Here is a 14,957-nt window from a genome sequence, read left to right on the forward strand (position 1 = left end):
ACCAGAATTGTCCAATACTGACAATACCAAATGCCCAATACTGACCAAACCAGGTTGCTAGTATTGTTCGAAGCCCTCTTCAAAAGCTGTAACTGGGAAAAAACAAACAAAACCCCCTTTGTCCGCTGAGAAATTGTTACTGGTTTAGATCTATTATTAAAGACATAAGTTCCAAGTCTCCTGCTTTTGAATGCTGTGTAGCATTAGACAAGCCTTAGACTTCACACTAGTGAAGTCTCTCTTTCCCTGCCTTTAAAGTAAGAAATATTTAAAACCTGGAAAATATTTTATGTAATTAATATTGGAAAGGTGCTTTTGATTTGTAAAGCAACAGAAGAATTAGAGTACTAACATATAGCTAATATACTCTCCATTATTGTCCTAATATTGTCCTATACTTACTTTTATTAATATTTAAGAATTCATATTTTTTTCAAAAAATCATATTATTCTTTTGATTTACTCCAGTTGCAATATTTGACTCCAAACCTCTTTTGCATCATTCTGCTAGATGTCTATTCCATTTCCTCCATGATTATTGACATTTCAAGATCAAATTGTTTTATTAAATCTCTCTTGTTCCAAGACTAACTACTGTTCTACACAAAACCAGCTAGTAAGATAGAGAAGTATTTTACAGTTTTTTGTAACTAAACAGATGAACATTGCCATTGTAAGCAAAGACATGAAAAACTTAGGTGTCTGTTTATCAAGCAGGTGACATTTTCTATAATCACACTTTTTAATACTTCATTGCCCTTACATCTACAGAAGATTTGTGTACTAAGAATACAAAACTGACCTCTATACTGTATTTATATATTCTATAGTTCCCTTTTCTACTCCTTAAGTGGAAATATTTTGAAATTGAAAGTCAGAATTAAATTCTGGTAAGTGAACACTTTGTATTTTCTGGTTTGTTGAACAGAAGGCTAGATGTCAATCTCTCTTATCCTACTGAGCACCAAGGGCCAAAGGCAAAACAGGAAAAGATGTGAGAAATCATTTTTGTCAAACCACTTCATGTCCATCTTAGCTGTAAGCAGAACTCCAGGGAAACCAACATCTCACACATATTGAGAAGAATTTCAGTGAAAGGGTCCCTTTCCATTACTTACTGGTAAACTGATTCACAGAACTTCGACACAATGAACTTGCAGTCCATGTATTTCAGTCTGGGTCAAGACTGTGCTTTTGAAATTAATCCCTTGAATCTCCCCATTTATCAGGCTTTGATTTTCACTGAGGAGTGCACAACTTGACTACCTTTCAGATTAAACTAAAATATGTAACACATTCCAAGTGTGTCCCTACTGTGTTCTGATTGCTAAAGGCTGTTCAAATTCATGGGACAAGACTATGGCCACTTGAACTGCTGCCCCATAACATGTACAGTACAGACATCAGGTCTTTACTATCAACTCTTCTGTCCTATGCAGAGCACTACATGACAGTGCCGACAAAAGCTTTAATGTTACAAGGCCTCAAGCAAACTCTGTTTAAGCAAAATAAGTGTTAAGTTATATGGACCACATAATCAAGTCAATACTTGTCAGCTACAACTGCCTTCCAGTATGCTCTACCCTCAAAATCAAAGAGTATATAAATCCGTTCAGCTTCCATTCATAGAGGAGGACACAATTTTCTATTTGTTACAGGGTAAACATGCACACAATGAGAACTACCACAGAACAGCTGATGCATCCAAACTCACTGGCCTGTCAAACTCTGAGCTAAGGACACATAATGTCCTTCAGAGCATCATCTCTCAGATGTCTGGAACCTCCATGTCAGCAATGCTCGTTCTAACTCTGCTGGAGAAGTGCCACGCCAAAGGCCAATTTCAAGGGAGTCAGGATTTCCAAGCCACACCTGCCTTCAATGGAACTATGATTTCGCCTTCAAAGTTTGTTAGCAAGATAGAAGGGATAGCAAGAGGAGAAATACCTTTTGGTGCTACTTTTTCCTCAACTACCTCAAAGCAACTAGATATTCCTTATATATTTATAGACTACAAAAGCTACTTGGAATTGCATGTCTCATTACATACACAAAAATAGATGCTGTCTTCCAGAAAATATCACTGCAGTATGAAGTACTTTTGAGACAAAAAGGCCAATTTTCTATTTATGTAGGAAAATGGGACCCAGTCACAGGAATAAAACAAACACTATTTAACTTGAAAATTCCACTTTTGCGGAAGAACTTGGGTTCTGTATCTTTGACACAGAAGTTTCATTTATTTTTTCAAGAATAAACCAGCAATTTGATCAAAACTGCTAAAAATAATCTGACCTAATTACAGAAGTCAAATAAAAGAATAACTGTTTTCACATCTAAGGTCAGCAACATAGTGGCTGAGTGGAAAATAAAGATCAGATGCTTGTTTAACAAGAGTCCAACATTTCACTATTAAAGTATGGTTAGTAATAATCAATTTAGTAAAAGGAAAATAAATCAGCATTGTTTCCAGAAAAAAGGCACTAGTGTTTCTCTATTAATGTAACTTACTAAAGGAAAAGAAGTCATATTTGTAATGGCATATTCAGTAAAAACTGATCAAACAAGTTAAGTAGGGACATTTTAAAATTGTGAAGTTTCAACTAAGGGTCATTTTGCCTCCTCATTATTTGAACTAAGACATTTCATACATGGTCAATGTATCCTTCAGTCAAACCTTTGAAATTAGAGCCTTATGATAGTAAATAGAAATAATAAAATGCCTTAAGAGCTGTACGAAACAAACTAGCTCTCAAGTCACAACTCTGCAGAGATTGGAGAGTAGGAAAAAATGAGACACTTGCACCAGATTTATTGCAGTAGCACAGCTGTGGAAAGCAAGAGTGTTTTGGATCAAGTACAGTTCAATGTATTTATGAGGGCTTAGTGCAGTCAATTTAACAGGAGGAAAAATACACTGTAAAAATATTCTCTCTGACATTTCAAATTAAATCATGCTAAATACTATTTAGGTTACCTTTTGGAAAGCAATTGCTGTGGTTGGTGGAAATATTAAACCTATTAAATTTGTTATTTTTGAAGATTTTTTCCATCTACATATTGCCACACAATATTATAGATAATTGGGGTATTTTTTAGTGTTAACAAAAACTCGAGAACCAGTTTAAAATAAACATATTAGTGTTTCAAGAAACAACATACAATGATCAAGTTTTAATTTTAACAGCCATTCCATGTGACATTTTAGTAGTTATTAATTAGATAATTTGAACTTCTTACCCCTAGGTTACATATTGATACTTTTTACATTTTAAAAATCAGAATATAAACCGCGCTGTATATTTTTTTTAAAGTGTAAGTACAAAACCTAAGCAAAAATAAAAGTTAATTTCTTCCTCAAAAGTCTACAGAGTTTGGTTTTAGAAAATGAAGATTTTCTTTTGGCTGGAATATGTCAGTTTTCTATTCAGAAGACTTTGGTTAATGAAGATAAATTTCTTTTGACCAAGCTGAAGTCACACATTCTAGATTTGGTTTGGCTTGACATGGACTTGTGCCTGAACACATTGCTACAATATCCTGTGGACTTTCCAATGAACACTGTATGGTGTATTTATACATTGTACTTTGATTCTAGGTTACATTTGCAAAAATCTGAGTAAAATTGAAACTTCCATGAAGCAGAATGTTTTGTTTTTTCAATGCTATGGAAAATAAGAAACTTCTACTTTTCAGAGCTGAACTTGCTTTGTAATATGGAACTATTTAGTTTGTCTGTCAGAGTTGTTCCTTTCTCTTTCTGACAGAATGCAGAACATCCCAGGGTTTGCATTTTATCACGGAAGTAGTCATAAATTCAAGGAGATCAATCTATAACGGGATTGATTACATGAGGTATCCAAACAGCACTCCTATGACACCCACCCTACCTCAATCAGGTTACATTCCAATGTTCAATTACAGAAATATCTGAATAATTTTCTAAAATTTGCTTCTGAACTGAAAGTAAACATGGAGAATTTCAACTCAGCAATTTTTCCACCTGAAAACATGTTTCTGAATGAAAAAGTCAATGTTCCACTGCACCTTTATTCTAGTACTCAGGAACAGAAAAACTAGAATATTAATGAAACACTGAAATACATTTGTCTTTTATGTCACTGCTAATTGAACAACGGAATAGGTGTTGAATTTATAGCAAAATTACACACTAATAAGAAAACGCTTAGTAGTTTGTACTGACTGCCCAATTATTTAACAGCAAGAATCACAAAGGAGTACATTGGAAAGAAGCTATAGGATCACATCAAACATTGTGATATGCTCTGATTTCCTTACAAAAACACAAAAACTTGACAAATTACATTATAGCACTTCCAAGCTTTCTATTTTAAATATCTCGTTCTGTGGAAAATCCTGTGTGTTTCAGAGTCCAAAGATACTTGGCATGCACAGCAACACCTTGGTACCAAATAAACAGTCGTGTTACTGGAAGACTAAGAATAGTCTGCAACTTGAAATGACAAAATTTCCCAAACCATGTTCTGGAACTTGGGGAGGTTGACCCCATTTAAAACTATAAAAAAAATGGGGTTTTTGTTTGTTTTTCAGCCACAACAAATAAGATACTGGTGTGAACCCTGGATAAAGCTTCATGTGCAGAAAGCATGACTAGATTAGGGGTAGAACATGAACAACTCATGCTCTTTACCCTTATCACTTTTCCTGGAATCTCTCATCTCCTGCAATAAATAGCTCTGACCACACTTCTTTTGTAGCAGTAGAAGCAAAACCAGACAGTATCTGCTCCCACTGCCAAATGCCTGTGAGCAACATCTGCCACAATGTATTCTCTGTACCTATAAAAATTTAGTATGTTATTAACATTAGAATGGCTCTCACTTAATCAATACAATTTATGTTTCCTTTGTAAAACTACATTAAAGTTCACAGAAAATGTATAACCAAGCCGTATTAGTTCATTTTATTTCTTTCTTTTTCCCATTTTTCTTTTAGCACCAGAGAATCAGTGCTATTATCTAACATTAATTAACATACTACTTTTATAGATAAAGTTGACTTACTTCACGGTAGGGATGATGGAGGCAGCTGGAAGAGGTGGTGAAAGCCGTGGAGGGACATCATATTCTTCATTTATCAGATGACCATTTGAAAATACCTAAAAATTGCACAAGTGTTACAATGGGTATCTCCCATTTATCATCACAGATGTTCAGCAACTAGGTATTACGAAACAGACCTTGAGAAGACTATGGGTAAAGGCCTTCCTAGGTGTTTACACTACAGAGCTATCTGAAGCGACTCTTCCACACCTGTTCAGCGCACCCCATTTGGGAGCTGTAGAACGTGTTAGCTTAGAACTTCACTGAAAGAGAAAGTTCCACATTATGGTTTCTAGATGTACTACTCAGTTACAGCTGAACTGCTTGGGGGAAAATTAAGATTTCAAGATTGCAAACCAATCAAAGTGAGAAAGATGAAGTACAGTGAGAAAACAACAGGTACAGCATGCTAAACATATTAATGTCTTTTTAAAACTCTATGGTACAGTGCCTGTCCGAATCCACCCCCTACCCACAGGGTTGTCTTTCCCTATTCTTGGATTTTACCAATAGCAAAAAGATGAAATTACAATTGATATATGAATCGGGAATGAAAATTCATTAAATGTTTCTCTTGTGAATGTGCATACAGCCTGAAATGATAGTGCAGAGTTGTCAGCTGCTCCATTTAACCAAATGACTTATATCTATAACCTGAAGATAACAGTTCAAACAGCATTTGGTTAAAGAAATACACATGTAACTTCTCCAGACTACAATGACACTTATACACTGAATGGTTATTCTGATTTGAGCAGTATTAATTCCACCAGCTTCAATACTGTGCCAGACCACAACTGGAATACTCCATGAAGGTACAGTTGAAGATATAAACCCAGTATCCTTTAAAAATCAGAGGAAAAGCTATAGCATTTTAAACAACAGATTAGTTGTAAGTAGAATTTTGGTGTTTTGCCTCAATGCTCATAAAATGACATTTTAATTATATAAAACATCACAGACTTCTTAAGCACCTTTCACCACTAACTGAATTTCAGTAATGTACTTTCAAAATAACCAAAACATCCATACAAAAATTTTAAAAGGAAATAGAAAGGTTAAATAGCTTGTGACCTTGGGAAAAGCAAATAGAAAAAGTTATGATTTCTAACTACTGGGACTTAACCGTAGATCCATTCTTCTTAGCACAATCTATGTAGTCTTCAAGCAAAAAAGCCGAAGAGCAGCTTTAAGCTAATAACTTGCTCTATGAATAAATTACTGAGCTGCTTTGATAAAACTGATTAGAGAAGAACTGGGAATATTTTTCTTAGGCCATCACCACTTGATCTCTTTTCAAACCCAAGTATCCCCAACTTGTACATAGTCTTGAAAGTTGTCTGAAGCTGCCTAATGCCAGAACCACTCCCTCTACACTCTCCTCACCAGGTATCTTCAATTATCAAAACAATCCTTCCCTTTTTTTTTGATAGAAGAAACACCACAGTTATAGACATTTGTACTATTTACTGCAACCAAGGACAGGAAAACACACTTTTCTTTCCTGTGAGTGACATGCAGATACACCCTAGCCAAACCAAGCTAGACAATCAGTGGAAAGGTTGCATGTGATGATTGTGAACACCTTCAGCATTGAAAAATGGACATTACACTGGACGTTTATCCAAAATAAATCAAAAGCTGCTATGGACAAATTACAACCATGTACAACTACAGCAGCTGGTGTCCAGATTTAAGTACAAAGGAGGAAAAATTCAGCTAAAGATATGTGCATTACTGTAAACTATTGACAAAGGAAAAAGGGGTTGCAATGCTAATTATCCTGAATAAGGTTTAGAGTACTGATGATAACACCAAATCAAACAATGCAAATACCGGGGTTGTGCCACTGAGCACTTTGAAGGGCACTACCAGCAGTAAAGATACAATGACTGGTTCTACATTTAGCATAGCTTTGCATGTATTTATTTTGTTTTTCTTTCTAGGGTCGAGGCAGGTTAGATCTTTCCATTTGAATATACTGAACATCATGACTAATTTAATGCTCTTCTGAAAATTATGTTTTACTGATGTTTTAATGATGACCAGCTATTATTAAGTATCAACAGGAAGGATTTGGAAACAGCAGACCAACACTGACCAATACAAAGAGCACATTAGACAACACAAGACAATGATGCAGTAGGGTATCAAATTAGGATTCAATGCATTCAGCTCATTTCATACCTTGGCACCTTCTGCAGGCAGCTCATGACGCCTGTGTTTCCTCATAAATCCTGGATCAGAACCTATGCGGTTGTGCCTTCCATTTATGTTTGAAATTGCAGTCAGTCCTGGTTTGGGAGAAGCATCACTCCCTATTCGACATCCTACCAACTGACTCGTCCCAAACGCATCTCTGGGACACCAGCCTTCAAGGGGCATGGGCTGATCTCTGGAAGGCACGCTTTCCGGATGGTGCAGGTGTCTGCTTATCCTGTTGTCTGGTGGAATTGGAGGAGGTCTCTCCGGTGGGGGTGGTGGAGGATCACGCAAGGGAGGTGGTGGTGCTGGCAAAGGTTTGTCTTGTTTCCTCACCATACAAGGAGAAGACTAAAAAACATGGTAAGAGGTTTTTTTTTTTACAAAAGTTACATACAGGCATGCATATTTCTCTCACGATCACGTCTGGCTTTACCATTTCTAACTGAGACATTTTCAAGGCATCACGAGTACTTGTCAGTAGGTTAGTCTTGTCTTTGCATGCTGCAGACAACCTGGCCTTTCTTCAGAAAGCATGTCCCACTTCCTGCTGTTGCATGAGTAACCCAAGAAAGGAGTGAAAGGGAGAAAAGATAACTGACTGAAGCAGGTTTATCTGACCCATAATTTTTTTCCAGAATCCTCTGCTTTGATCCTTTGAATCACTTATTTAAGAGCTGAAACGAATTCTGAGGAATGCTTGGAAAAAAACCCTAACAAAATAAAACTCACCCCCAACAGGAAATGATGTAGTGACAGTGAATGAGCACAAAAAGGCAATTATTAGGTATCAAATGGAGGAAGAAAACTACTTTCATTTTAATCATATACCTGGGGATGACCCCACTCTTTACATGACACACACTGCCCAATTAGTTTGAACTGCAGTTTCTATTCTTCAGGTAGCATACTTAGTATGTAGTTATGTTTGCAATTAGCTCATCTGCAAACAACCTTTGCCAGAGTACCTCCTTTCTCTGAATTGAACTATATCATAAATGGTGAAATGTTTTCTAAAATTATGTGTACTAATACTAAAAAGCTGAAAACCAAGTTATCAGAAAAAAACCCTTATACAGGTAGCTATATAGCTTCTAAGAGCACAAATCTGACAAAATCAAAACATTTTCATTAGTAGTGAATTCCTAACAGCATTTTACAAAATAACACCCAGGCCAGGTTTCTACAAAATGTTTTGTCTTACCACCAGACACCATACAAAATGAAATACAGGGAAGATTATTTCCTTTGGAAGGTGCAATTTTCATGGATTGTGGTAAACCTGTATGTTATTACCACTTGAAGAGATGGAGGTCACAAAAGTTTTAAAGTAAGAATAGTATTTGCTCTCACTTCACAGGTTATCCCATCGTTATTCTTCAAGCAGCACATCAACATATTACTTAAATGGAAGGTAAAGTTATTCTAGCTACAGGTCTATTCATATAAACAGGACAGTATATTAAATAAAGAAGCATTTAATTCAGCTGCTAGTTAAGAAAAATAGTTATTCTCACTGTCAAGGCAGGAATATAACGGCTGGGTCCAAATTTGTTGTTACAGTTTATAGCTATAGTTTTCCATTGCAGAAAAATAGAAGAGTTTTCTAAATGAAGTAGTAGTTTTGGCAGGACTAAATTGAAATTTTTTTAAAGTATGACATTAATCTTGGTTGCCCCCATCTTATTTCCCTTGCACTCCCCCAAATTTTTTACAATTTTCCCCCCAGGAAGTTTCAAGGAAAAAAAATCAGCATTTTCAAAATCAAGCCACTGAAAAATTTAGAGCAGTATTAATGTTATCTTTGATTTTCTACTTTTTTTAAAAGACATGAACTTTGTAAAAATATGCTACTGTAAAATTAATTTTTAATGGATGTATTGTATGTTTAGCATATATCCTTAATGTGTTATAAATTCCCTTGTATAACATAAAAAGTGATGAAAGAAGGATAAAGAAACTATTCAAACTTCTACTTTTTCCTCTAAACAGCTAGAATCTTAGCAAGAGATTGATTTTCAAGATTGAAATAAAAACCTGACAAAATAAATAGGGTGCTTTATACTGGATTATTATGAGCATATAGGTTTCAAGTCTTGTTTTGAACTTCAATTTGAGTTCATCATCTAAAATTGAAAAGTTTAAATCTAATTCCCCCACTCTGTACAGCAACTGCAACAAAATTATCGACTCATAATAGAAAGCAACATAGTATATGTCCTCCTTCATGCTTATCCACTAAAAAAAATCATTAAATCTATAGTCTCATTAGTTTCACAAAACACAGCATACAATTTCTTAGCTAAAGAGTCATTATTATTTCCCTTGAAACTTGAGTCCTAATATATGCTATTGAAGGTTTTGAAAGCAGTGTATCTGCACATATTTTTCTTGTAAGGATACTGTGGAAATCGAGCGTAAATCATCACCAGAGTACAACATATAATTTTAATGACATAATGACCTTTAAATCTATCTTCAGAAAACTTTCATTTTTATTTATTTTCATGAATTGGTCTTTATTACAGAACTGATACATTACAGCAATATCTTTAAAATTCTGGCCATAACCAAGTACAATATAATAATCAAACAGAGGTCACACTTGACCAATACATGTAGCCATAAATGTCTGCCTATGTAAGGTATTATGCAAAGGGACAGGCACTTGCCAAAGTCAACTGTAGGAGATAAGAGACTTAATCCATGTGGATTCTAATCTAAAGTTTTTCTAAACTACAAGGAAATAAAAGTCTTTTGGACACAGCAAACTCCTGAAAAAGAAAATACACATGGAAAATTTCAGAATAGTCAGTCTTCCAAAACAAACAAGCAAGCTCACCTTGAAAACAATCAAATACAATTTCTCAATATTTGTATACAAAGAAATACTGGTTTAGTAAGACTTACCTTTGGTGATCCAGTTGGGCTGGCACATGGTGACCGTGCTACTCCCTTCTGAATAAGATCCAGACGAGGAGGTACAGGTGGAAGACTAAGATGTGGGATTTGCAGCGGGTCTGGAAGTGGTTTTCTTCTCTGTGCAAGAGGGGAAGATCCTGGGGAAGTCACTGGTGAATTCTGCCTCTCATTGCACTTCAAGATAGAAAAAAAACCCAACTATTTACCTGATGATCAGGTATACAACTTCCATTCCACGACTAAAACATTCGATACTTGTCAGGTACTAACTAATAGTCATTTATCATAATGGACACCCTGCTGCTCTTTTAATTAACAGACAATATAGGTGCTCATCTTACAGTTACTGAAAACCAAGTCTACAAGTCATTCTACCCCAAAACTAAGATTCATGTTAACTTATGATAAAAATAAACCATTATATATATGCTCCAGTAATTTGTTTTAAAAATAAGCAGTCAATACCATACAAAGGAAACAATCACATAGACCAAGATTCTACTATAGTAGTGCTACTCTTGATAACCTTTTATCAATAAAGAGTACTCCATCTAAAATTCTATAAATCACTTTTAAAAGCTGAATGTCTATGATACCATCTGTTAACTACAGCCCATTTTCAAATCATACTTCCACAGAAAATAGAATGTATGTGTCTTCTGAAAACATTAAAATCAAAGTCATCAGCAGGCCAAGGAGTAATTCTTTCTTCATTTATTTGCTGATTTACAAAAACCATTTTAGGACAATTCAGTTTATCATTTTAGCAAATATTGAACTAATGACACACACACAGTTAAGACCCCAATTAAGACACAATTAAGTGACAACGCTTTTTTTTTTCTTGACTAATCCACTTTGGCTCCACCCATTTTTGCAACTAATTCCTGAACCTCATCTGGCTCAGTTTTGACAAACTCAGTTTACTTGTTTGCATAAATCAGTTAAAAGTTATTTCTGTAAACTCAATGTGTTTGTAAGTAAACCTGGATGTTTATGCTGTTCTGTGTTCCCTGACAGCAGACATGAGTAGCTGGAAGACATTCACACCAAGCATCAGCCTCAGGCCACTTGTGTACTGAGACATCCTAGTGTTCTCACTATGTAACTTGCTTATAGAGGCTAACAATCTGCCATCTTCTTAAGGCAAGCATAAAAATTGCTCACAAAAGAGCACCCATCTTTAAGCTAATTTACTTCGATCAAAACTTTCCCCGTCCTTTCATAAGCTTTTTCTCATCAATGCTGTATGTCCCATAGGGATGCCAGGAATGAGACCAGCAAGTTATTTCACAAGGTAAACAACATTACCTACCTTTATATGTAGTGCCTATATTAAAGAATCTGAAAACTTCATAAATTCAAAAGCAAATCCAGGAAAAGGTTCTAGCATACTGACTCCTTACTCAGTGTTCTGGGTACTACAGCTTAGTTTAATATTCTATTCTATACAATTGGGATTGCTACCAGATTTCCTTCAAAAATAGGAGCCACCACAGTATTACTGGGCAGCATAAAAAAAAAAAAAAAAGTAAGAGAAAGCAAGAGGAGTGAGGACATGTTAAAGTGCTAGAAGGCTGAAGTGTAATTCCATTGCCAGAATGATTTTTTTGTTGATCCTTAGGGTCTTACCACTTCATCTGCATGTCTAAACTCCCTGTCACAACTACATATTCAACTTCAAGAGACTGAGCAATACAAGATTTGTGGTCTTCATGGCTACCAGAAGTTTCCCATTTTCTCTTTTCAGTGAAGTGGTCACAATGTTCACATTAAATGGCTTGAATACAGTACTTAGATTTTCTTTGTTGCCTTTAATTGGTGAATGACCTTGACTGCAAGACCACTAGTTTAAACACCTGACTGAGTGAGGTGCTTAGTCTATCTGAACATTATGGAAAGCTGAATAACTAAGCTAGATATGTATCTTGCAAGCATGCCTGAGCAACCATAATTATGACTACAAACTGAATGAAATAATTTTCTTTAACAAAAAATATCTATCAGTTAAATAGCCTAATAAGCATTGTATCAGTTAATAGCATTAGTTTCAAAGTTTAGTTAGACCTCCACCAAGCATTCCTGAAAGCAGAGAGCCATGTAATATAACATATGCAGTGCTTTGGCTTCAGTAAATTCAGAAAATTAATTTATTTACCAAATTATTTGCAACAGAACCAAATATGCAAGTCACACCTCCAAAAAGATACAATTATTTAAAATAAATGAAAATATCATAGTAAATCTCTACATTTTATGATGTTGCACAATGTACTGTGTCTCAGTCAGCAGGGAGCTGCTCCAGAACTAAGAAACAATCCTACACATTATGGCATTTTGAAACAAACAGTAAGAAAAATAGGAAATACGAAAAGCAGAGTACTGGAGAGGAAACATTTGTTCGGAATTTAAGATGCTCTAACTGCCATACCATCACAGTAATTAATGCTACTTCCTCAGAGAGCAACCTGACAGTCTCAAATGTCATACTGCATGTAGCTGTATGAACCCAGAACTAAGTGAACAACATTGTAGAACAGCAGTTTAAGAATATCCATCAAATTTCTATACCTTTGCCTTCTCTTATGCAGTTCTGCTCTAAAACATCACTAGGTAAACTGATACGCCCATCCCTCAGTGAGCCCACTGGTCCCATCATGTCAGATGTCTTTTCTACTTCTGTAGCAACAGTCCAGCTCCAGCAGACACACACATCATAGAAATACATTTAAAACCCAGTAGAGACTGATGATATTTTCAGATTTATGGAAACAAGTGGTTGAAAGAAACGCCTAGCATGTAGTCGGCAGTAACAAAAACTAGAATAATAAGAAAATCCATTTAAAAGTTTAAGATTCTTAAAACCTGACATGTTTTTAACCCCGTAGCAAAATAATTTTTCAGTCCCCTGACCTACTATTGCCTACAGCCACAATGGTATCACAACATGCTGTGGCCCCAGATATTTCAAATAGGGAACTGATGATGACCAATAGGTTAAAGAATAACGTGTAAGGCAGGGGTGGGGAAGGAAAATAGGGGCAAGCAAAAGCAGATTCTCTCCCCTACAAGGAAGTTTAATCCATATCATCACTTGCTGCTATAGTCAGAGAGAATGCTCAACTGAGAAAAACTAAAAATTATGATTCCTTGTTTAGATTTACCAATACTACAAACTAAACTATTCCACAGCAAAACCCAGGTTTTCTTCAGCATTTAATATCAGGTTTCCATTATATTCCCATTATAAAAGAAAACCTGTATTTTTCCTGTACACCCCCATTCAACCTGTCTAGCTGCATCATCTGATGCTTGTTGACAGCTAGGCCAACAAGATAGTTGCATTTCATGTAGATAGTAGGGCATTAACAGATGTACATAACACCTACCCTTTTTGGCAGACTCCCTAAGGACAAGGTGATTTAAATTTTTCCTGTTTGTCACCTACTTGGGGTTTCTGTGTGTTTTCTATTCACTGGAAATAAAGAAGCAGTGAGAGCAGCACAGTGACAAAAAGATAAAATAAGCAAGCGATTAAGACACAAAATAATACAAATGAACTAGCAGTGACAGAAGACAGACCTTTAGCATACAAAGGGGCTCTGCTGCAACACAGACAGACCTGTGCAATAAAGATGTAATTAAGGAAAAGAACACAGACTCCTTTGTAACAACATAGACTTTATCTGGCTGGCATGACTGCTGCCAAGGGAAAAACAGCTGTGACTTATTCACAATTGTACTGCAGAGCTGACCACAACTTGTGTTATTTAATCAGACCTAATTATTACTGGGATATACTGGTATCAGTTTGCCCCTAGTGGTTGTGAACACAAGAATAAACCTGCTTCTGACATTGATTATAATTTCTAGTGAAGGTTTTTTTGATGGAAATACTAACAGACTGGCTATTGAATTGAGAGTTTTAGCTTCAAACGTCTTTCTGCCAGATAGGCACGTATGAAAAGCACACTGAACACAGATCCAAACAAGTGATTCACCGAGGAACATTATCCTGACTGTTAACGTCCTGCTGGAGTGAACTCAATAATTGATAAATTACATAATGAAACACCAAAGCAGGTCCAAGCAGACCTACATCAGAAGTGGACTTTTAATTTCCAAGTAGTTCCCTGATGTTTCTTTATTTATAATCCGACTAAATCACATATTTGTTATTTTTTGTCAGGATAAATTGTGACCTAGACAGATTGGTATAATCTGAATTTAAAAATTTGTACAAGGATATAAAGTTACATCACTTAACACTGATGACTGTAAATATTTTTTACAGAGACATTTGTTCTTTATTTGATCATCCCTTTGCTGAACCAAGAAAATGCATGCGAAGGAGGGAGAGGGAATTGGGATTGTGCGAGTCAGCACCACACTGCCCAAGGGAATCAATAAAATAGATTATAACTAAGGGAAGCACGCCGCCTCCCAGCATTGATGCGTCTTTCAAATACTAGTAACTAAGCAGTTAGGTCTCTCTTGTTATGTGGCTTGATTATAATATTTTCCCATAAACCAGGTGTACCATTAAGAAGGAAGTGACATGTATGTACAAGTTAAAAATGTACAGCTGAAGGGAATACCCAGACACATATTTGAAATATTTTAAAGAAATATTCCTGTATTTTATATGATGAAATTAAAAACGTTATTACTATGTAAGACATGCCTTTTTTCATTACCAGAAAAAAGTAAATTTAATAATATGGAAAGGAGGGGGAGGAGTCAAAAACA

The 14,957-nt window shown here is 35.6% G+C and overlaps 1 protein-coding gene across 5 annotated transcripts in view; it reads right to left on the bottom strand.

Annotated features, from left to right (window-relative positions):
* Positions 1-14,957, bottom strand: part of CBLB (Cbl proto-oncogene B) — a 132,655-nt gene that overhangs the window by 20,190 nt on the left and 97,508 nt on the right. For all 5 annotated transcript variants that reach the window (XM_074898645.1, XM_074898683.1, XM_074898674.1 and 2 more), the window contains exons 11-13: positions 10,197-10,382; positions 7,272-7,637; positions 5,046-5,140 (exon numbers count right to left, since the gene is read on the bottom strand). In XM_074898645.1, the coding sequence (XP_074754746.1) occupies positions 5,046-5,140; positions 7,272-7,637; positions 10,197-10,382 (647 nt within the window). The remainder of the gene's footprint in view (positions 1-5,045; positions 5,141-7,271; positions 7,638-10,196; positions 10,383-14,957) is intronic.

The sequence above is a fragment of the Athene noctua genome, chromosome 1 (assembly GCF_965140245.1).
Source record: "Athene noctua chromosome 1, bAthNoc1.hap1.1, whole genome shotgun sequence".
NCBI lineage: Eukaryota > Metazoa > Chordata > Aves > Strigiformes > Strigidae > Athene > Athene noctua.